Source organism: Erpetoichthys calabaricus, chromosome 12 (assembly GCF_900747795.2).
Source record: "Erpetoichthys calabaricus chromosome 12, fErpCal1.3, whole genome shotgun sequence".
Taxonomy (NCBI): domain Eukaryota; kingdom Metazoa; phylum Chordata; class Cladistia; order Polypteriformes; family Polypteridae; genus Erpetoichthys; species Erpetoichthys calabaricus.
In genome coordinates, this window is record NC_041405.2 from 147,985,760 (window position 1) to 148,010,338 (window position 24,579).

Below are 24,579 nucleotides of genomic sequence, written 5' to 3' on the forward strand. Positions count from 1 at the left end.
TTCAATATGAAAGTTTGGGTCTCAGATGGGTTACACACTATTTATTGCTGTGAATTGGTAAGGTTGTTGCAGTAGATGTGTGAGTACACTGCCGCCAATGTCTGTTTCCACTTGAAATTTGAGCATGCAGTCCCTTCATCCTATCACTGGATGATCACTGTGGAAGGTCCGACGGGAGGGGCATAAGGGTTAGAGGTGGGTGGAGTCTAGTTTCTCTATTAGGGTCAGTGACTTATGGAAGAAGCAGACAGACATTTGACTTCTCTGGTGTTACCTCTTGCATTCCCTTCATTTTAGTCCCATTAGGCTCAGCCAAATCGGCTGTTTGGTTTGCACGTTATCCTTGTATTTACAGTGCATCCGGAAAGTATTCACAGCACATCACTTTTTCCACATATTGTTATGTTACAGCCTTATTCCAAAATGGATTAAATTCATTTTTTTTCCTCAGAATTCTACACACAACACCCTATAATGACAACGTGAAAAAAGTTTACTTGAGATTTTTGCAGATTTATTAAAAATAAAAAAACTGAGAAAGCACATGTACATAAGTATTCACAGTCTTTGCCATGAAGCTCAAAATTGAGCTCAGGTGCATCCTGTTTCCCCTGATCATCCTTGAGATGTTTCTGCAGCTTAATTGGAGTCCACGTGTGGTAAATTTAGTTGATTGAACATGATTTGTAAAGGCACACACCTGTCTATATAAGGTCCCACAGTTGACAGTTCATGTCAGAGCACAAACCAAGCATGAAGTCAAAGGAATTGTCTGTAAACCCCCGAGACAGGATTGTGTCAAGGCACAAATCTGAGGAAGGTTACAGAAAAATTTCTGCTGCTTTGAAGGTCCCAATGAGCACAGTGGCCTCCATCATCCATAAGTGGAAGAAGTTCGAAACCACCAGGACTCTTCCTAGAGCTGGCCGGCCAACTGAGCGATCGGGAAAGAAGGGCCTTAGTCAGGGAGGTGACCAAGAACCCGATGGTCACTCTGTCAGTGCTCCAGAGGTTCTCTGTGGAGAGAGAAGAACCTTCCAGAAGGACATCCATCTCTGCAACAATCCACCAAACAAGCCTGTATGGTAGAGTGGCCAGATGGAAGCCACTCCTTAGTAAAAGGCACATGGCAGCCCGCCTGGAGTTTGCCAAAAGGCACCTGAAGGACTTTCAGACCATGAGAAAGAAAATTCTCTGGTCTGATGAGACAAAGATTGAACTCTTTGGTGTGAATGCCAGGCGTCACGTTTGGAAGAAACCAGGCACCGCGCATCACCAGGCCAATACCATCCCTACAGTGGAAGCATGGTGGTGGCAGCATCATGTTGTGGGGATGTTTTTCAGCGGCAGGAACTGGGAGACTAGTCGGGATAAAGGGAAAGGTGACTGCAGCAATGTACAGAGACATCCTGGATGAAAACCTGCTCCAGAGCACTCTTGACCTCAGACTGGGGCGACGGTTCATCTTTCAGCAGGACAACGACCCTAAGCACACAGCCAAGATATCAAAGGAGTGGCTTCAGGACAACTCTGTGAATGTCCTTGAGTGGCCCAGCCAGAGCCCAGACTTGAATCCAATTGAACATCTCTGGAGAGATCTTAAAATGGCTGTGCACCGACGCTTCCCATCCAACTTGATGGAGCTTGAGAGGTGCTGCAAAGAGGAATGGGCGAAACTGGCCAAGGATAGGTGTGCCAAGCTTATGGCATCATATTCAAAAAGACTTGAGGCTGTAATTGCTGCCAAAGGTGCATCGACAAAGTATTGAGCAAAGGCTGTGAATACTTATGTACATGGGACTTCTCAGTTTTTTTATTTTTAATAAATTTGCAAAAACCTCAAGTAAACGTTTTTCACGTTGTCATTATGGGGTGTTGTGTGTAGAATTCTGAGGAAAAAAATGAATTTAATCCATTTTGGAATAATGCTGTAACATAACAAAATGTGGAAAAAGTGATGCACTGTGAATACTTTCCGGATGCACTGTATTTCCTTAGGATTTATTGTATTTAGATTTGTTATCTTGTTGCTTTGAAAAATTTCCTTGTGAGCTTTGTTGGATATTTTTGAGACTGTGCTCTTTGAAGTTTCTAAAAATAAAGAATAAATTGATTATTTGTGCATTTAATCTTTTAAACTTGCATTATACTCTTGAGCATATAACAAGGGATATACCATAATGCCATATAAAGTAGATTGATTGAAAATGGTGTACTCACCTAAAACAACTTAGGCTTGTTTATGTGATAATCTTGCATTACAGTCACTTGAGATAAATTGAAAATTGGACACTTATGGGGTGCCACAGTGGTGTAGTTAATATTTCCTGGCTTCACATCCTTGGTCAGTCCCTGCCCATATGAAGCTTACATGTTCTCCTCATGTCTGTATGGATTACCTTCCCAAATGCCAAAGACACCCATTTCAAGTTAAATGAAGCCACTAAGCTGTCCTGGAGTAAGCGTGTCTTGCAGTGGACTTGCTCTGCATCCAAGATTGGGTCATAAATTCTGCTCAGTGCTGTCAGGATAGGCAGAAATTCCCTGTAACCCTGAACTGTACAATCAAGTAATAAAGTGGATAGTTTGAGATATAGACGAAAGATGTTCACACACAAAATGACAATTTTGGCTTCCCCCCCAAAATGTCTTAGCAAGCCTTGAAAGTTGAAGACATGCAAGGCACAATACCACTTTGCCTTCTGCCAAGTTCTGTGCTAAAAAGGATTCCCCGCCATTATTACGGTGCTTTCCTTGGCATATGTTGTTATAAGAGGGTAGCTGGCATCAAACCGAGTCTTTCAGGAAGATTTTCAGAATAAATGAATGAACAAAGTACTCATTAACACAGAATATATTCTTTAGGGTTTTCCATTTCATTTTTAATTCCATTATATTAGTATTAAGCCTTTAACAGTATCCTTCTGATTGGTAATTTGTGGTTCATTTGAACGAACAGAAAAAAAATCATTCTCATCACTTTTTTTTTTTTAATTTTATTAATGTCTGCTGTTTGCGGTAAAAGGGTTGAAGTCTTTTTGTTTCAGCTGAAGTGAGCCTCAGCCATGTGGTTTTGGTGCACCACTAGAATGCCTGCGGCGGTTTTTAAAGGGAGAGAAGCAGGTGTCAGCTCAAAGCATCTCTCCGATATCTCAAAGTGACTTAGTGCCGTGTCTCATGAATGATCTAGTCCAACTTGATGGTCTCTTCTAAAACCTTGTAATTAACCAGGCTCTAAAAACCAGGGGCATGAAACAGACAAGTACAACAACAGAATTCACTTTATATTGCTTCCTGCTTCCTAATATCTTAGGGGTAAAAAATAAAACTGTAGACTTGAACTGAAACAGTATAAACAAAATATTTAACAGTGAGTGCTGTTTCATTGAACATTATGTAATCCACCCACAGTCTGCTTCTTTAAGCTAAGTGGAAATCTCAGGCTTTCTTACCTCTTCAGTGAATTGTGCCTCTTATGAGCAATTTTTGTTAGTTTCACTTAATAATTATTTTTAACATTTTTGTCTTACACTCAGATGTAGTCAGTTTTTTGAGCCAACTATAAGAAGGAGGAATTCAGAAGTTGTATTATTGGAGGCAGATTTGATTTAGGCAGTAAAACAGTTGTATGTGCAGGGCTTGAATTTCATTTGTGACAGAGAGAGGAATTGACCCTCAGTTTCACAACAAATGGGTGGATTTTATTGGTTTACTGGTTGGGGAGGTGGGGTCAACACTCTGTATTAAAAAAAATAAAAAAATGACATGATCATTCTGGGCGCCTAATTTATTACACTGGTCAACAAGCATTTTGCTACTGGGATTCTTTCATGTCTACTTTAACAAATTTCACTTGCTGACTCCAAATCTGAAAACCGTTTTCGTCCGGCACGTCCCATTTTTTAGTTATGATGTTCCAGGTCTTGGACAACTAGGGGGACTAGATAGTAAAGGCGATGCATTTCAGCATTTAAGAAATAAGTTTGGTCTCAAGAAAAGTGAAGCCAAAATTAAAGAAGGTGTTTTTGGTGGCCTTGAAATACGTGAACTGATGCTTGACAATGTGTTCAAAAGGAAACTGAAGCCAACTGAATCAGCACCCACATTCGTGCAGGTTGTCCAGAATTTTCTTGACAGTCACAGAGCAGAGAATTATACTGAGCTTGTGGAGAATATGCTGAAAGTGTATTAGCTTACGGGAACCAGAGTGTCACTGAAGATGCATTTATTACATTCTCATCTCGACTTTTTTCCACCAAATCTAAGCGATGTCAGAGATGAGCATGAGGAAAGATTTCATCAAGATACAAAGGTGGTGGAAAACTGATATCAGGTAAAATTCACTCCGAGCATGATGGATGACTACTGTTGGTTCTTGCAAAGAGAGACGGATGTGCAGTACAAGCGCAAAAGCGAGTGCCTCCAACATTTTTGGACACGCTGACCTCACTTTGATATTGAGGTAAATTGACATGAATATGCTTTAACGTGTCTCTGGTATCGTCTTCTGGTTTGTTTTCAGAATAAACAAAGCAAAACAGTTTCGGTGGAACATAGTCCAAACTCCAGATATCATGTTGATATATTGATGTTCAAAAGTGTCAAAATGTCAATTGATGTGTATTTTAAAAACCTGACATGCTAGCTTAATTCTGATTTCATATATGAAATCCGTGTAAAAAACTTAATAAAGAGATGCTCTGAAGTTCCCAGAAGCAAACAAAAATATTTTTTTGTACACCAGTGATTATCTTGCATGTGCTAAATTTATTCACTATCATTATCTGTCCTGTAACAGAAGTAAAATGCTTCTTAAAATCAAAACTAAAAATGCAACATCAAATTTACTAGAACACTGTCACAAGAATTGCTGAATAGCATGATAATTTAGGATGTTTTCATTCACACAGATCCTTTTGTATTTTGTATATCAGGATTGCAAGAAAAGTCATTTTTACATTTGAGACATTTAGAGTTGTGAGATTTGTTTGCATCTGTATATAAAGGGAAACATTTGCTGGGTAGTAACATTTGAAGAGTAATATTTGATAGACAAGTTCAATTAATTCAAAGTGCATACACCTGATGCTTTTATTTTTCCTTTTTTTTTTCCTTTTTTTAATTTCTGGCACAACTTGAAAGCTACCTTTATGAAATCGCACTTGTCAATACAAGACTGTGATTTCAGAATTTTTATTAAACAACCTCTTAAGCTACCTCACGTAAGTGATCATATTTTTCTGTTGTGTATGCTTGTCTATGCGTCCATTGAGTAGGACTGACTAGGTGCAGAAATTATTTGTAACTGGAGAAAGCACATCTTTTGCTTCTGTACCATTTGGATGTGTGTCATGTGCTTTAGTTACATTTTAGTTGTTAAGCCAATGTAATGTTTATTAGTATAACAATTAAAAACAACAACAAAAATGATACAACTTTAGTGTTTGCCAATTCCTTTTCACCAATTATGTCTTTTTCTATGGCACTGCTAATTGCGCGTTTCTGAGATTATGCACATCCACTAACGCATCTCATATGTTTGAAGAGATTTTTGTTGTTCTTCAAAACAAGCAAGACAGTCAACCTTGTGCATATTGTAGTGCTTATAGCAATGCACTGTAAGAAATATAATTAAAGACTATTGAGTTGGGGAGGCTTTTCTTCCCCTTTTGGTGTCCCTTTCTATGGAGCATATTAGAGGACTGTTTGTTTTGTTGCTTTGTTTGGGGAGGCAAAATGTGTTAAGGTCGATTTGGTTCAATTCATCGCTTTTCATTATCACAGTTTGGCCTGTTGCAAGATAGAATCTCACCAAATAATGGTGTCAAAAGCTTTATTATTAGAGACTCCTCGGAAAGGATAAATTTGAATGTGATTTTTTCGAATGCGTATCTGTTTACTGAATTGTAACGTGTATTGTACTGGTAGGTTAAAATTAATAGTTTAAAAAGACCACATAATGCACTTCTGTAGCCACATCTGAAATACTATTGGTAGTTTTGCCTAACAGAGCTAAAGGAAGTCCAGAGAAGACTTGCATTATATGAGCTGTATGAAAAGAGAAGTACATTGAATGTTTTCGGCTTAAGCAAGAAACATGATGGACTCAGTAAGGTGGATGCCCACTGTTATTTAAATCAGATTTTCAACAAGTAACCTATGCAATTTTCCACACCTATCTCAGAGGCATTACTGGTTAGTTTTGATGAAGACGTGGACAACATTTTAACAATATATAAGAATACCTTAATATATCTACTCTTCAGTAATCTTAGTGAACAGTGTGCATCTCAGAAAAGGAAGTGAAAATCCGCCGTACATAGAATGCAGTCTAGTTATATGCAAAGCATTCCGTAATTTAACCTAAAGTCGTTCACTATTCACACAGATATTGTGTAAAATATACCAAGGGCAGGATCTGCCTCGCAAGCTTTGTCAAATAGCTCCCGCATCACTAGGCCATGTCAAATTAACATGTTGCACAAAAATGTTTACATACTTCTCAGACAGCCTTGGTGTGTCAGTCACTCCTAATCCAGATGGTTTTAAAGTCGATTGTTATATCACAATACTAGCACCTGGAAGAATCCCAACCCACCTTCTGTAACTCAGTGGGTAAGTTATGTTCTATATTATCTCAAATTAGAGGAAAAAAAATCAAATTCTAAGAGAATATGTCAAAAACCTTTCTGAAACATGGCAATAATTCATGAATATAATTTTAAGAATAAGCATGCCTGACCTGTGATTGTCTCTGTTGTGCTTTTAGTTGTTCTGTAATATTTTAAAAGTTTGATGAAGTTTTTCTGCTTATGTCTTTCTTCCTTTACTTTTTTTGGATGAGGGTTACCGTATATCTTGGTTTGTTTGTTTTCTACTTCCTTTGTATTTCTATTTTTCTTTGGTTTGATTTTTGAAGTAAATTGCTGTATCTGATATGTTGTTAATATTTGTTTATTTAAGTAGCATGCCATTGTAATACTATGCTTTTCATAATGACCACACAGTTATGGTAAAAATCTGATTAAGATAAATTTTTAATAAGCATTAGGATAGCATTATGTCGAAGCACCAGGAAGTGTACTTGAATGTAGCACTTTGGGGTCTTTCAAATTTCTACAATATTTTGAAAACATTTGGTGAATGGGAAATGACGAGATGTGTTGGATTCAGTAATCTGTTTTCTTTAGAACGTTTCTAATGCTTTTAAAAGTAGGCAAAGCACTTACCATGCTACTGAATGTATTTGTGCAACTCTTTATTTTTGAAGTGTTGTTTTCAAGTTGCTGAGTAAGTGGCATGTCACAGCAGATTCCACATTTCGAAGTCACTGTTACGCACCTTGCATGCAAACCAGGGTTCTTGCCTTCAACAGCCTGTCAGGTCTTAAGCATATACCTGCTACAGTGAAGCTTCTTCTTTCTGACATTTTAAGCCAAAGGTTGTTCAGTTCAGTCCTGCTGGACAGATGCAGTCCATATCATTATCTTCAAATAATAATTGATAAATATTTGGAGAGCAAAAAGAAATGATCTGAATTTTCAAACCCATGCCCATTTGTTACTGCTGTGTTCCCATTAAACATAATTATTACCTTACCAATCAAGGACAGAAGGGGAAAAACACAAATGAACTTGGAGAATGGACCTAGACTCAAAAAGTGCAAAACTAGTAAAATATAAATATAATTATAGATTTTGAGCCTAAACCATGTAAAATCTTTAAAAAAAGGAAATGTTTCATCCTAAACCTGTTAAATGCCCTGTTTATTTGAACACATTATGAAAGTTATTAAAACAATCTCCCACAAAGATCATTAAGAAAGCAGATTATGAATTGAAACGCAACCTGAATGTGACAGCAAATACTGAACTGAATGTACTAATCAATAATGACAGTCTATGAGCCATTAACAAAATTATTATTATTAGATAACTTCATCCTTAATACCAGAACACCCATCCTGCACAGTTGAAAAATGAGTGAAGTTTTCTTTTTTTCTTTTTTCCTTTCTTCTTGTTTTAATTTACTTACCAGCTCTTCCCCAAGTGATGGAGCAGTGGGATAAACAAATGCTCTTGATCGGCTGTTTATTAAGCATTTTTAACTGTCCCTGCCATACATTTTTCAAAAGCACTTCTTCCTCAAAAGGCTTGTCTTGCTTTGCAGTTTTATCTACCATTATGTAACTTGCCTTTTATGTGGATTTTTAAAGAGGTGTTTGGTGAAAGTAAAGTATTTTGGCAGCCTTTCAAATTCACTGCAGGGTGTCTTCACTGCAGGGTGTCTGCTGTGCTTTCCTTTTCTCAGTCTGACAGGTTGAATGTGTAGTTTGAATACCTACTAGCAAAATGCTGTCTAATTTTACGCTTCATGCCAGACGTGCTACATTTTGTTCCACGTTGGTAAAGAAGTATTTTGGTGTCCACTGTCATTTGAAAATATGACTTTTACAGTCTACCACAAGTGAAACATGGAAGATTACTGTATGGACAGCACAGAAGCTCAACGTATGCCATTACCGATGTGAAGGATATGTGTTGTCTCATGGATCTTAAAGGCTTATAAGATATTTTGTCAGAGCGTCAAATCCAACTTTCTGGTCATCTTTTCCTTTCCACCAGATCAGCGATATTGTAAGCTGTGATACAAGACATGGGTACCAGACTTCCAAAGAGAACTTGCAAGCATCAAATGGGAAGATATCTATGGTATCGCAACTAACGGAGCACATTAGAGGAAGCTGGCTGACTAATATGCCCAGATGCATAGATGGACTCAAGTCTCTTAAGCAAGACAGTCTACCATGATGCTTTTTGCTGAAACTCATTTTCATAATGAATTTAGAGACCCAAGTGTGGAGTCACTCAAAACCAAGAAATAAAACGTTAATATTGGTGTGATTATTATTTCAAGTAATTGAAACAAAGTGTTATTGAATGGATTATTTAATAAGTGTTAAATCTAGCCCACGACAAGCACCTCTCTATATAGGGCCCAGGTTAGGTCTGTGCCAGCCCATTTTGTTTATTGTTCCATCTTGTTTTGTAGCATTGCTTTTTAATTTTCTTAAATAAATAAAAATTAGCCTTTGCCATAGAAGTGCATTTTAATATACATTCCATGATTAAAATATGGATTAATTATAAGCATGCTACGGAAGCCAAGAGAGAACATGCAATATTGTTATTTTTTTAAATTGTCTCCTCGAGATAACAGACTAATTTTATAGAGGTCTCGAGAAAACGGAATCATTTTATCGAGATGTCGAGAAAACGAAAATTTGTTTTCTTGAGATAATGGAATAATTTTATTGCAATCTCAAGAAAACAAAACTTAACCTTTGCTCCTGGCATCAGGCACGCTTAGATTGTGACGCCTGTACAGCTGAAGCCTTGCTAACCATCTTCTTAAATGACGGACACTAACGTTGCTATTTTCTAAACTAAGGCATAAACATATTACAGCCCGCGGCAGCCCTTGATTGAACAAAAATGTGACGTGTTGATCAGTACAGTTCTGCTCTTCTGCCATTTCAAACAGGACGTGGCTTCAATAAGCTAAACATTAAACATTAGATACAATTATTTCATAATTTGGAGAAAACAAGATCTTTTGTTTTATCGAGATCTTGATAAAAATTATTCTGTTATCTCGAGGAAACAATTAAAAAAAAATAACGATATTGCATGTCCTTCGTTAACTTCCGTAGCATACACAGCAAAATCGCAAGTATTACTTTATCACTGTAAGAGGTCATTTAACTCTTAAAAAATATTTTAAAAGTGTATGTATGGATGGCAAATTTACAGCATATGTCTCCATAACATCCATCCATCCATCCATTTACCAACCCGCTGAATCCGAACACAGGGTCACGGGGGTCTGCTGGAGCCAATCCCAGCCAGCACAGGGCACAAGGCAGGAACCAATCTCAGGCAGGGTGCCAACCCACCGCAGGTCTCCATAACAATGTTTAGAAAATAAGATTGATTTTCAGTTTTACCAATCACAACCAATTTAAACATTTTATTAGATTGTTATTGGGTAATTAGTTACAACTACATTTACTACTTGTGTAGGTCCAGTTGAAGGGAAATGTGAGCAAACCAAGATAAATGTGAACAATGTCTTGACAAATAACCCTTTCCGGTTTTATTTGTGAAAGGAAACAACTGGAACTGCAAAGCATTCTGGAAGCAAATGTTGTCACAGAACATTGCAGTGATGCTCCAAAGGCAAGTGAAAACCCTGCACCAGGTCTGCTAACTTTAGGCATGGCTTTGCTACCAATACCGCTACTGAGTATGCAGCAATGCCTACAACCACTCAGCTGCCAAAAAATGAAGGATTACCCAAGGTCACAGATTTGTCTGATATTCATGAGCCACTAACTCCATTGGTAATAAAGTTTCTAAAATCTGTTAATAGCCAGTAAGGCTTGCAACTTTGCAGGTCATTGGTACAACAGATAGAGGATTATGAAAGATGCTGTTTTGGCATTCTAGCTATAAACTATTTATGTTGAGGACAGAGTCACTTGGAGAAACTAGAAACACATCAGGCATGCATACAAAAATTACAAAGAATGGCAAAAACAGCAAGTGATTTGTTTGCTGTTATATAATCCTACTGTTCAAAATTATAACAGATATTATTTGGACTTTGGTGCCTTCTGATGGGCTGGTACCATCTTGTTTGTGTTATCAAAAGTTAATACAGTGGAACCTCGGTTTGCGAGTAGAATTCGTTCTGGAAATGGGCTTGTAATCCAAAGCACTTGTATATCAACGCGAATTTCCCCTTAAGAAATAATGGAATCTCAGATGATTCGTTTCACAACCCACAAATACTTAAATAAAAATGATTAATACAAAATCTTCACTGTAATTAACAGAATCCCTGCATTCTGTTGGCTCACTGGAATCTTTTTCTTTTTTTGCGACTTCAACAAGGAATCTATCCAATGACAGTTTCTTTTGCCTGAAGAGTCGCTACACTTGGACACAAAATAAAAAGAATGCTTTACGCATTGCGGGTAAGCTATAAGCGCCTGCCTTCGATGGATGATGCAAGGAACATTATAAATGCAAGAGCACAGTATTACTTGGTCACGACCCTGCCTGACTGCTGTGTCTCTGTATAGAAGAGCGGTAGATCCCGCTACAATAAATAACCGTGCTGTTCCTGTTTCAAGCAGTAATTAAGTTGGTTTTGTTGAAGTACTGAGACTCAGCCTCGTGTTTTGGGGTGCATGACAGGGACTCGCACTTTACAGCACACACACACACACCTGATCACATTGCTATAGTAAACAGTATACGCTGATATGAATGTTGACTATATGAGTGAGGCACACCGACTGAGAACGAGTATGGGAGACAATTACCCACAATCCCCACGTAACGCTCGGTGGACAAAGTGTATACGTACTACTCGTATTGCAAGACCTCGCTCATTTATCAAGTTAAAATTTATTAAAAATTTTAGCTCGTCTTGCAAAACACTCGCAAACCAAGTTACTTGCAATCCAATGTTTCACTGTAAGTGGATTTTTATCTAGTTAAAAAAAAAAATCATTCAAAGTAGACAAAAAAAAACTGATGATCATTTTTTATTCTGGTATGACTGGATTATTTTTTTATTACTCTTAAATTCAGGTTATAAAATTAGGCCTGCTTGTGACAAATTTAATCCCATCCTTTTATGAGATCCTGGTGCCGCTATTGGCTCACAGCACGCAACAAAGTGCTCCATGGGCTGTAGCTGGTATGAGGACATTGTTTGCACTTTGTTATGTATATAATTTCTATCATACCGGATAAATGGGGAGGGTTACGTCGGGAAGGGCATCCGGTGTAAAATTTTGCCAAATCAACATGCGGACAACAAAGATGATGTGTTAACCCCAAATGGGAGCAGCCGAAAGAAGAAGAAGACTGTGCTTTCTGAACACATGGCAATAATGTCCCTATAACACCATAATATTTTTATTTTCTCCTTCTTAGAATATGCGAATATTTGCTAATAAAACTTTATACATGCATCTCAACACAATTTTGGTGGTACTTCCCAGTAGTTTATCTCATATGCACATTGTATTTAATGATCGATGTAATATTTAAAAAAAAAAAAAAAAAAACTTTACAGGGTTGTGGTGACCTGGAGTCTTTTCAAAAATCTCCAGACACAAGGCAATAAAAGATGTTGCACTGTGTGAGCTTAAGTGCAGGTATAAACGTGACCGGGCCCTCCTCTAAGATTTTCACACCTTGCACCCAGTGCTGCATGGATAGGCCCCTGTGACTTTGAATTGGATCAAGTAGATTAGTTACTATTTTGTCACTAAGTAGACTGTCAGCCTAATCAGCACATCTTTGGACACGAGGGAAGAAAATTCATGGAGGTACGGGGAGGACTTGCAAAATCCGATGGCAAAACTACCCAGTGCGCCATTGTGCAGTTCACTATAATAGGATGTTATTTAAATATAAATTAAAAAAAAACAGTAAAATCTCAATTCAGTTTTCATAGCTTAATGCTGTACCGATCTTTTTCAGCCAGTTTTGAGGAATGAAGAATATACTTGAATCTTCATAAATGTAACATACATTTGTAATATTCCTTATAATGGAGCTGAATGCAATGAAGTTCATGCCATCTGATTATTAGTTTGATCTTAAAATCTTAATGTGCACTTTTTCCACATTAAAATGTGGTGAAGTGTTTTTTGCTTAATTGTTTTTTCCTTGAAAGCTGCAAGGTGGTTTGGTTAATCTCCTCTGTATGCATTTTGTTATTGTCTGTGCAAGCCAGAAAGTCATCTTCTGTTAGATGGGGTCTGATCTGATCTTATTTCCGTAAAGGAGTACTGTAATTGTTTGTGTTTGCGTTCAGATGGTTTTAAAAATAATCTTTATTTCCTTTGTTACGTAGTGCTAATGTGAAGTCTTAATTTTATTCCATTGAGACATTTTTCTTTTTCTGCTGCAGAGTACAAACGATTGGTATTTTTTACTTCATTTTCAGCAGGTTGTGACGAGTCACTGAAGTCTGTGTTGTTTAAAATAATTCTTTCTCTGTTTTTCTTTTTTTACTTTAAAAATGGCATTTGCAGTGAGGCACATCTTATTTTAGGTGTCTATCCTGAATCTGCTTTATGACCAGTCAGTATTTGAATTTGGTTAGTTTGTCAGTATTTCGATATGAACCTAACACCCACCAGACGTGCAAGTGATGATGGTGGCTTGAAGGGACTATGGGTTGGTCAGTGAACTCTGTGTGGAAATAATTATTGTCTCTTTTTCAAACTTTTTAGGTAAAAGCACTCCAGTAAACCTGCCGGGCTCGGGTGACTCCTCCAAATCTGGTGACCCTTTCCAGCCTTTTGGTGCTGACGACAGCGACCCCTTTCAAAGCAAAAAGGGCTTTGGAGACCCATTTAGTGGCAAAGACCCTTTTGCTACTTCTTCCTCAAGTAAAGCTTCTAAAGACTCTTCCTTGGGTTTTGCAGACTTCAGCTCTGTAAGTTGAGTTCAGTGATACTCTTTCTGTCCAGTCCACTCTTGCTTTCTGCTTATAGCGATCCATTATTTTTGAAGCGAGAACTCTATAGCAGAATGCATCACCAGCCTTTTTTCCTCTTTTCTGTGCTTCATTGTTGATACCTTTTCATGCTGCCGACATTACTCTTGGTAGAGACCTCTTCCCTTAAATTTCGATGTGACACCATAATCTAAAAAGCGATCTGTAACAGAGAATGGAACAAGACAAAATATAAGCACAATTTTGAAAAATTTCATTGCCCCTTTTCAAAATAATTATCTTGACCCAAAACTTATTGGAAAACAAAAGCCACAGAATCAAATTGTGGAGATCCTTGAATGTCAGACATGCCCTATTTTAGCTTTTAAAAAAGAAACAAAGAAGGTGCCAGTAGGCACTATAATTCAAATGATTCTTGGCATCAGGCCTAACTTTGCAGTGGTGGCCTTTTCCAATCCTAAGATCTAAGCACCACTTCAAGCAATGACTCAGAGGGAAGTGGAAAGGGGCGAAAAGAGACTACTGCAGGTTGCATTGCAGCAATACAGTATAATTGCCAGCTATAATATAGCTGTCCATTTTTGAGCCTTTACAGTCACCTTTAAGGAACCATGAAATCTTAGTATCATTGATTTTTTTTTTAAATACATTCTAAATCATCATTTTTTTAAAGCAGGGACTTGGACCCTCTGCTTTTTAAAGACTTTTTGCTTTGTTTTTTTTTTTTGTTTTTTTAAGCCAGCCTGTTCATTGCTCATGCTCTGAACCTTCAAGTCCATAATGATTGCATTAGAGTAAAACACTTGATCTTTCATTTATCCATAAGACATAAAATGGGCTCTAGAAGAGATGAAAACTCCAATGTAAATAGCACAACATGACATTCTCAGATTGGCTTAATGTAGTTTAGGGTCATAGTAGGCCAAAGCCTATCACAGTGACACATAAAGCAAAGAATGGGCAAGCCCTGGATGGGGAGCTAATCCCCTGCAAGGCCCACTGCTGCACAAACTCACTGTCACACTCTCACATTGGACCAAGTTTAGTTTTTCAAGTTCATCTAACACTCATGTCTTTAGAATGTGAGAAGAAATCCTGCATGCCCAGAGAAAAAAGCCAGGCATACACGAGAGCGACGTACAAACAGAATTTAAACCTTTGAAGCCGAATACATAAGATAGCATTTCAAACCACTGTGCCAATAATTAATGCTGCATTATAATTAGTCAGTCAGTCAGTCGGTCATCGTCCAACCTGCTATATCCTAACACAGGGTCACAGGGGTCTGCTGGAGCCAATCCCAGCCAACACAGGGAGCAAGGCAGGAAACACATCCCAGGCAGGGCACCACTGCAGGGCACATACACACCCACACACCCTAGAGACAGTTTAGGATCGCCAAAGCACCCTAACCTGCATGTCTTTGGACTGTGGGAGGAAACCCACGCAGACACAGGGAGAACATGCAAACTTCACGCAGGGACGACCCAGGAAGCGAACCCAGGTCTTCTTACTGTGAGGTAGCAGCGCTACCACTGCGCCACCGTGCCACCCTACATTATAATTAACATTCTCATAATTCAGGGTCACGGGGTGCTGAAATCAATCCTGTTAGCCTCTGGGACTAATCCTTGACAGGGTGCCAGTCCATCCACAACGATTAATAATAGTCTAAAGTGAGAAAAGCGTTACTTTAAAATGAATATCCAAATTAAAACCTTCAAATGACTCCTTACATTTTTAAATTGCTTTACTGAAATATAAAAATGTAATCTTTAAACGTAAGTTACTAACATCAACATATGTTCTTTACATACATGAAATGATAGCTTCAAATTTGAAATTGAATCTTTAAAGATTTCTGTCATGAACAGCTTAAAAAAAACACAATTATAAGTTCGAAATAGTGGGATGAAGCTCCATTTAAAAATTGACATATATATATATATATATATAAATGCAAATTTGACTGACTCATACACTCACTATTTCCTGTTTTCGTAAAAACTGATATCAGTATTTAGGAGTTAATAAAACTCTACAATAGAAAAACAAAATGCTACAAAATTTCAAAAATGCCTTGATGCAATTGATTGAAATGTGGCGACATTATACAGAAAAGAAAATTAACCAATATGTGTTTTATTAATAAGTTAATAATTTTTCAGTTTGGCAGTATTTATTAATATGCTAACTTAAATGCTCCACATTGCGCTGAGAGTGTGCTTTATGCAAGTGACTGGCCACATAAATAGTACCTCTAATCAACAGAGTGGATAGATGACTGAAGACAGGGTGGTGTCCTGAACAAGAAAAGAGATGTGATGACATTTTCAAAAGAAAGAGAAAGTTTGATGAAGCTCAGTGATTAGCAAGCACTGCTTCATACTGTTGACTATTGCCACTCTTAGATGTGGACTGGCTCTCATCTTGGTTATCCATTCCACTCTGTTGCTGTCAGCCTCCATGCATGAATTACACTGGTCTACAAAACAAATCTTTTTTGTTTGCTACTGGGAACTTCAGGCCAGCTTTCTATTAAGTTTTTTACACTGATTTCATATATGAAATCGGAATTAAGGTAACGCATCAGATTTTTGAGATACACATCTTTGCCATTTTGACACTTCTGAATATCAATATACTATATCAACACAATGTCTAGAGCAGGGGTGGGCAATGTCGGTCCTGGAGAGCCACAGTACGTGCAGGTTTTTGTTCCAACCCAGTTCCTTAATGAGAACTCAATTATTGCTGATGAAGCACATACTGCTTAAGTGACATTTTGATGCTTCATTTTAGTGATCTCGCTTGTTAAGGTTCTCCAACCTTAATTGCTTATTTCAATCTTAAACTGCTGCATTCAGTGTTTTAATTGCTCCTTGCTAGCAATAAGATGTAAAAGACAAAGCAGCCAGCAGTTCTCCAGCTAGCTTTTTTCCAATTACATCTGTGTGTGTTCATCATGCACTGTTTGATTTAATAAAACACTTAATAGAAAAATGTGACAGACTGAAAATGATGTGTTTTAGGCTTCAAATCATTTGGATGATATCCTTGGAAAGGAAAAAAATCTACGATATAAGAGCCTTACATTGCACAGACGAACAAGCCATAAAATTAAATAAGGTCTGAGATTGGCAATGATTGGTTTCTAATTAAGCAATTGGGTTGGAATGAAAACCTGTAGCCACTGCGGCTCACCAGGACCGACATTGCCTACCCCTGGTCTAGAGTTTGAACTCTGTACCACCAAAATTGTTTTGATGTGTTTATTCTGAAAACAAACCAGAAGACAAAACCAGAGACACATTAAAGCATATTTATGTCAATTTACCTCAATTTAAAAGCGAGGTCAGTGTGCTCAAAATTGTGTGAGGTACTTGCTTTTGTGCTTGTACTGCACATCCGACTCTCTTTTCATGAACCAACAGTAGTCAACCATCATGCTTGGAGTAAATTTTCCCTGATATCAGTTTTCCATCACCTTTGTATCTTGATGAAATCTTTCCCCATCGCTGACATGGTGGAAAAAAGTCAAGATGAGAATGTAAAAAAAAAAAGCGTCTTCAGTGACATTCTCGCTCCCATAAGCCGATACGCTTTCAGCACATTCTCCACAAGCTCGGCATAATTCTCTGCTCTGTGACTGTCAAGAAAATTCCGGACAACCTGCACGAATGAGGGTGCTGATTCAGTTGGCTTCAGTTTCCTTTAGAACTCTTCGTCAAGCATCAGTTCATGGATTTCAGGGTCAACAAAAACACCTTCCTTAATTTTGGCTTCTCTTTTCTCGAGACCAAACTTATTTCTTAAATGCCGACACGCATCGCCTTTACTGTCTAGTCACCCTAGTTGTCCAAGACCTGGAACATCATAACTAAAAAATGGGATGTGCTGGACGAAAACAGTTTTCAGATTTGGAGTCAGCAAGTGAAAATTGTTAAAGTACAAGTGAAAGAATCCCAGTAGCAAAATGCTTGTTGACCAGTGTTATCGAGTGCCATAAACCACTCTCTTACACGATCAGCAAGCATGGGGTAAGGGTCCCCTGTGAAGTATCGAGAACTGCAAAGCACCAACACATAAACGACACCTGGGTCCTTCAAGCTATTCTTTAATGATTTGCTCATTTCATTTTGTGCCAGATTTGGTACACCTGATGTAATGTTCAGGTTATAATTTAGCTGTCTAATTGTATCCCGAGAAAATGCATTATTTATATTTGCTAATTGAACAATTGCAAAGTAAAGTCTTTCAGTGTTGTATTTTATAGATAATGCCATCTTACTCCGTTCATCTCGTTTACATTGATCATCCCAAGGAGGAAATGTAGCTTTTTCTCAAAAAATATTATCTCAAACATAAACAGCATCCCCTCACATATACACAATAATTACAAAAAGAAAAAAGCCTCTGACTTGGCTAATAAGAGAGCAGTCACAGTGAGGCACTATAAAGATGTATTGGCCAAAGAATGGAATGGCCCCAGTAGCATTTCTTGACACACTTTTGAAATTTGTGTACAGTTCGTTGAACAAAATGCTTAACAGTTCAGTTATTTTACAGGATATCCTATGTTTCTCTGGATCTGTCCAACACAGGTATCCCTGTCTTCTAATAGATTAGGATTTTTCCCTCGTTCCTTTACTAAAAAGACTTTGAAAATCTCTTTTCTCCACCTTAACTCCATTTCATTTAACTTAGCTTTACTCCCTTGCAAGACTATTGCAAGTGAACTTACTGATGCCCTCTAAAATAGGAGGCAAAATCCAATAGATTTGTATTTCCCAAAGTACGTATCTGTCAAAATGACATTCCATTTCCCATAAACACAAGCAATGATACAACCAATACTACACTGTACCTTAAACATAAACTGCTCAAAAAAATTAAAGTAACACTTTGAAAACACATCAGATCTCAATGGGAAAAAAATCCTGCTGGCTATCTCTAATGCCATGGACTGATATGGTAATGTGTTAGGAACAAAAGGATGGCACATCGTTTGATGGAAATGAAAATGATCAACCTACAGAGAGAGGGCTGAATTGAAAGACACCCCGAAAATCAAAGTGAACAAATGATGCGGCAGGCAGTCGAGTCCATTTTGATGAAATTTCATTGCAGCAACTCATAATCATACTAAGTAGTTTGTATGCCCCCAAATGCTTGTATACATGCCTGTCAACGTCCTAATGAGACGATGGATAGTGTCCTGGGGGATCTCCTCCCAGATCTGGACCAGGGAATTACTGAGCTCCTGGACAGTCTGAGGTGCAACTAGGCAGCGTCAGATGGACAGAAACATAATGTCCCACCCAGAGGTGTTCTATTGGATTGAGGTCAGGCGATTGAGCGTGGGGGACAGTCAATGGTATCAATTCCTTCATCCTCCAGGAACTGCCTGCATACTCTCACCACATGAAGCTGGGCATTGTCGTATATCAGGAGGAACCCAGGACCCACTGCACCAGCGTAGGGTGACAATGGGTCCAAGGATTTCATCCTGATACCTAATGGCAGTCAAGGTGCTGTTGTCTAGCCTGTAGAGGCCTGTGCATCCCTCCATGTATATGCCTCCCCAGATATACCATCACTGACCCACCACCAAACCGGTCATGCTGAACGATGTTACAGGCAGCATAACGTTCTGCACGACTTCTCCAGACCCTTTCATGTCTGTCACATGTGCTCAGGGTGAACCTGCTCTCATCTGTGAAAAGCACAGGGCACCAGTGGTGGACCTGCCAATTTTGGTATTCTATTGCAAACGCCAATCAAGCTCCACGGTGTCGGGCAGTGAGCACAGGGCCCACTAGAGGATGTTGGGCCCTCAGGCCACCCTCATGAAGTCTGTTTCTGATTGTTTGGTCAGAGACATTCACAACAGTGGCCTGCTGGAGGTAATTTTGTAGGCTCTGCCAGTGCTCATCCTGTTCCTCCTTGCCCAAAGAGGCAGATACCGATGGGTCCTGCTGAATTGTTAAGGACCTTCTACGCGGGGCCTTGTCCAACTCTCCTAGAGTAACTGCCTGTCTCCTGGAATCTCCTCCATGGCTTTGAGACTGTGCTGGGAGACGCAGCAAACCTTCTGGCAATGGCACGTATCGATGTGCCATCCTGGAGAAGTTGGACTACCTGTGCCAGCTATGTAGGGTCCAGGTATGGCCTCATGCTACCAGTAGTGACACTGACTGTAGCCAATTGCAAAATGAGTGAAAAAACAGATGAGGGGGGAAAAATGTCAGTGGCCTCCCTAAACCTGTTAAACCATTCATTCCTGTTTTGGAGGTCATCTCATTGTTGCCCCTTTAATGCACGTGTTGATAATTTCATTAAACTGATTAACAACTTTCTCTGCTACTTAAATGACCAGATCAACAGCCCACAAGTTTCATTGACTTGATGCTATATACTATAAAAAGTGTTCCTTTAATTTTTTTGAGCAGTATATAATATATATAAAGCACATGTAAAACAAATCAGATGATTATAATGAGTGTGATGTCTGATAAATCAATGCTAATATATCAGAACCATTGCCTGAGAATTATTAGGTAAATTAAAAGATATAAGTTGTAAATGAGATGCTTAATTCTTTACCTAAACTCAAAAAGTAGCCATATAACCAAATGTTTAGCGATTAATAGAGACATAAGTCACATCTATCAAAGCGAGTACTAGTGCGCTAGGTTAGACACAGCCATTGCAAACAGTTTGACAATATGAAAGGAATTCAAGATTAGGAATACATATGGAGTCTTTGCTTTTGCCCCCACCTCCTGAGCACTCATTAGACTGCTCGATAATGAAAGGTATCAAGTGTTGTGACAATATGGTCTGGACTCTTGCAGCTGCTTTGCACTTCTCTCACTTTTGTCCAGTGTATTTACCACTAAGCTCTTCTGGTGAGGTATCTTTGAAAAACATACTTCTAACATGCAGCACCCTAACCCCAACCAGCTCCCCAATTGTCTATTCAACTACAGCTTAGGCACTGCTTATGACTTGTTTTGCCAACTTTCTTGAATGTTTTATTCCAATGAAACTTCCCCTTCTTCCATAAGCACCCTGCACTCTTCTCTCCACTGCATTTATCAGCTGAAGTGCTTTCTCTGTCTTTTAGTAGCCAGTCATGTTCTTCACATCTGCTCTCCCTTGTATTCAGCTAGTTCTGCATGGTGCCAATTTAGTGCTGGCTTCAATCCTACAGTCCATTCTTTCTTATTTCAGCTGGCCGTTGCCTAGTTGTTTTCAATTTTATTTTGTATTCAGCCAGGTCTCAAAGCTCTAGTGCTGTGCATATTCTGTGAATTCTGCAGATTATTTCCAGTACAAATCTAGTTATTTGCTTTGTTATATATTCAGACAGCTGTGAAGTGACTCTGCCTGTTTCTGGGCTGATCCATTCAGGAATTCAAATTTTGTGATCAGTTAGTTGTGAAGATTAACTCTCCATTACTGGGCTGTCTTAGTTGTCCAGAGTATTATTTTCAGTGTATTGTTCAGAGACTTGGATGCAGTAATAACCGGACTGTCAAAGTTGCTCAGTCTGTTTAAAAAGCTGTTAAGATACACAGACTGGCAAATGATTGCTGAACTGCCCCCGTGCCTGCCCCCTTTAATGCACAATCAGATCAACAGAGATGTACACACTAGTGTGCATTCCACACTCCTGTGCTTCAGTCTGTTATACAAAAGGCAGAATCTCATTACAGAGCTTGCACCTTTGGCCTCTTTGATTATCTATGTTTAGTTAAAAATTGCACCCAAAGAAATACTACAAACAATCAGGATTCCATGTCCTTGGCTCACAGAACAAAACTACACCCTGTTCTGTTTTCAGAGACCCGAGATAGCAATCCACAATAATTATTAAAACACTTTATTTATAGTGCACTTTTAAGCAATATAAGCTTAAAACTCAAGCTTCTTCCACCACTTAGTCGATATTTATGCTTTGAAGAGCACCTCTTGATAGCCACATGCAGTTGTCTTCACTTCTTGCCTTGATACAGAGGAGAGCCCTATTGCTGCTGTCGTGCCTTACCTCCTGGTGGTTTTTCAGAGATACCTCAAAAAAAAAAATGAAATCCTTTTCATGTCTCTGGTAGCAGCAGAAGTATCACCTACTCAGCTCTCAGTCCTGAAATTACAGAGCATGTTCTCAGTTGTGTTCGCCTCACAACAAGCAGAGCCATTTTGTTTTACTTCACTTACATGTTTGATTCTATGTCATCTGTTCGTTCTGGTTTAGTTTTCTCTCCGTTTGTAGATGTTACTCCTTTTGTTTGTTCAGTCACTGCATGGTACTCTGCTTGCATGCATTGTCTGGCTGCTGTGTGTAAACAGGGCTAAGGAAGCTGGGAAAAGAATCTTGGTTGGGAAAAGTGGATGAACGAGATGTGATAATAAAAAAGATACCCCATTAGGCGTTGCTTTGTTTATTAATTATTTTGGCATTAAAATTCATCTTTCATCATTCATGAATGATCAGAAACTATTTATAACGTCAATTATGGTAGATGTTGTTCCACAACTCTTGACATGAATCATGCATAAGATAAACTTAAGATGAAATCAGTTAGATGGATGTATCAGGATCAAAGATTCCTGTGTGTTGCACTGTGAAGCAGAAGTACAATTTGAATCCATTACTTTATGGTTCCCTTTCCAACTCCCTTAGCTTTTAGGCAACAAAGCTTTGCACCTGCCAGTATGGTGCTGCTCTTGTGTTATAGACGCTTTAAACTGTCTGTGTGGTGTTGCTTCTTCATGTCAAACTGCATGTCTTTACAGCCCTTCACCCTTCATGAATCCTGTCTTGTGTTGCCTCATGGTCCATAGTATGCAGCTTGCAGCAGCAGGTGGTCACTAGTTCAGTTACTTCTTATTTTTTTATTCTAATACTACAATGTGTTTAAAGATATCAGCTTGTCTCAGTCTTAGCATTATTTAATACTGAGTATTAATGCAAATGTGCCATTCAGAGTTATTGTCTCACACTAGTATGCTTAAAGTCCTGTAGCCCTCAGTGTTTGTAAGCAGGATGTCTCCATCTATGAGTAAACAATGGGCAGATGGTTTGATAATTAACATATAGTTTGATTAAACAGTTGAAAAGTCTATGTCATTCGTCTGCAAGAAGCAGACAGAACAGACTAATAGGAGATAACTTGTTCTTAAGTGAATTAATTCCCTGGGGTTAAGTACAGTATGAATTTTTGGTCTGCTCCTTTTCCTGTTCAAGTTGGAATTGAATTCAGCAGTTTTCATCTCTTAAAGTTCTGTCTTCACAGAGAAGTTGCATCTTCAGCATGTAAGAAATTGAGCATATAGTAGAATGGTGAGACATGCTTTATTACGTCTCTGGATAATGCCACTCCTGATCCTCGGGCAGCTATATTAACCCTCAACATAATTCTGAATTTACAGTTATCGTGAATGAGCTGGGAGGTGGTATATAAAGAAGTTGCCACTGGATGATGTGCATCGTTTTGCTGGTAGTCTTGCGCGGCCTTCATGTGAATTTCCCCTTAGGATTAATAAAGTTTTATCTATCTATCTATCTATCTATCTATCTATCTATCTATCTATCTATCTATCTATCTATCTATCTATCTATCTATCTATCTATCTATCTATCTATCTATCTATCTATCTATCTATTATATAGTGCCTTCCATATCTATCTATCTATCTATCTATCTATCTATCTATCTATCTATCTATCTATCTATCTATCTATCTATCTATCTATCTATCTATCTATCTATCTATCTATCTATCTATCTAGTAGTTAAAGCGAAGTACAGCCGTAACCTTTAATAACAGGGGAAATTTTAAACTCAGACCAAAGTTCTCTGGTCTTAAACAAGAGTCAAGTACTGCTACAGCATCATGTTTGTCTTTTTTCCTAACTAATGACAGCACGTTTATCCGTAGAATTAAAAAAGCTGCAGGGCTGCAATATCTTGAAAGGAATGTTTGTCACTTATAGTGGGAACACCCTGGCTGCTAAAGGATATAAATTTAGCAGTAGATTCCATTTGCAAAAAATTTAAGTCTTTCACTTATTTTAAGTCTGACTGAAATAATATGACCAGTTTGGTCAGTGTGGTCACCTTATCTAGCAGCTTTTAACACTGTCACCATCAAATAAGCCCCCACAGCAGTATATTAACTCGTGCATACTGTAACTGTTTGGCCTTCACAAGCTGATCGAGCACGCCTCATATTTTTTTTCCCGACATTTAGTTGCCAAATATAATTATACCACTAACAACGCACTGCACGACTTGACTCATAGTTTTCAGACTCTTTCTCTGTACGTTTATCATTCATTTGCTCAGAGGTTGATACGCTTGCTGCTTCTTGAGCAGCTCTTCTTTTTTCCACCGTAGCTGCCCGCTTCTTCTAATCTTCCGTCTGCATTTTTTCACGTTGAAACTTTATCAAGTCAGTGTTTGTGTTGCAATTACTTGGTACGTATTCCTTAATTTTTCACTTAAGCTGGCACTTAAGTCTTCAATCTGCCTCAAGAATGATTTGAGATATGAAGAGGTAGGGGAAGTGACGACAAAGGTGGTAGGGATGAGAACGGCTCCCCTATGCATGCGCCGCACATCCACCCTGCTGGCCGCAGCCGAGAGTTGATTCTACAATAAAACAAAATAAAAATAAAAAGAGGAATAACCGGTCAAACGGTTTGTGAGCTACAGGTGATTTAAAATCCTGGATAGACAAACGAACAGCCATGGTAGCGTATTATACCAGAAGATTGTATTTTTTGTTTTTTATTTACATAAACTGGAATGAAAATTCTAGATTTTTATGCAATATAAAATAAAAGTAAAATCTTTAGATTTAGTAAGAATTATTTCTTTATCCTGCAGCTTTACTCTATTCTAGTGTGTAATCCAAAACCTTCTGATAGCAAGGAAGGTTCCAGCCAAGGATGTAATCTCGAGGAGTCTTGTCCACGTTCTCAAGTGTATTGTTATATACACAATACAATTAGATTCGTAATTG

The 24,579-nt window shown here is 38.3% G+C and overlaps 1 protein-coding gene across 11 annotated transcripts in view; it reads left to right on the forward strand.

The window, feature by feature from the left end:
- eps15l1a (epidermal growth factor receptor pathway substrate 15-like 1a) overlaps positions 1-24,579 on the forward strand; it is a 278,411-nt gene that overhangs the window by 239,823 nt on the left and 14,009 nt on the right. For 7 of the 11 annotated variants that reach the window (XM_051934981.1, XM_051934982.1, XM_051934983.1 and 4 more), the window contains one exon: positions 13,319-13,524. The exons of 2 other annotated variants lie outside the window; for them this stretch is intronic. In XM_051934981.1, the coding sequence (XP_051790941.1) occupies positions 13,319-13,524 (206 nt within the window). Of the gene's footprint in view, positions 1-13,318; positions 13,525-22,347; positions 22,416-24,579 lie in introns of all 11 variants that reach the window. 2 more of the 11 variants (XM_051934984.1, XM_051934985.1) reach the window with 2 other exon arrangements.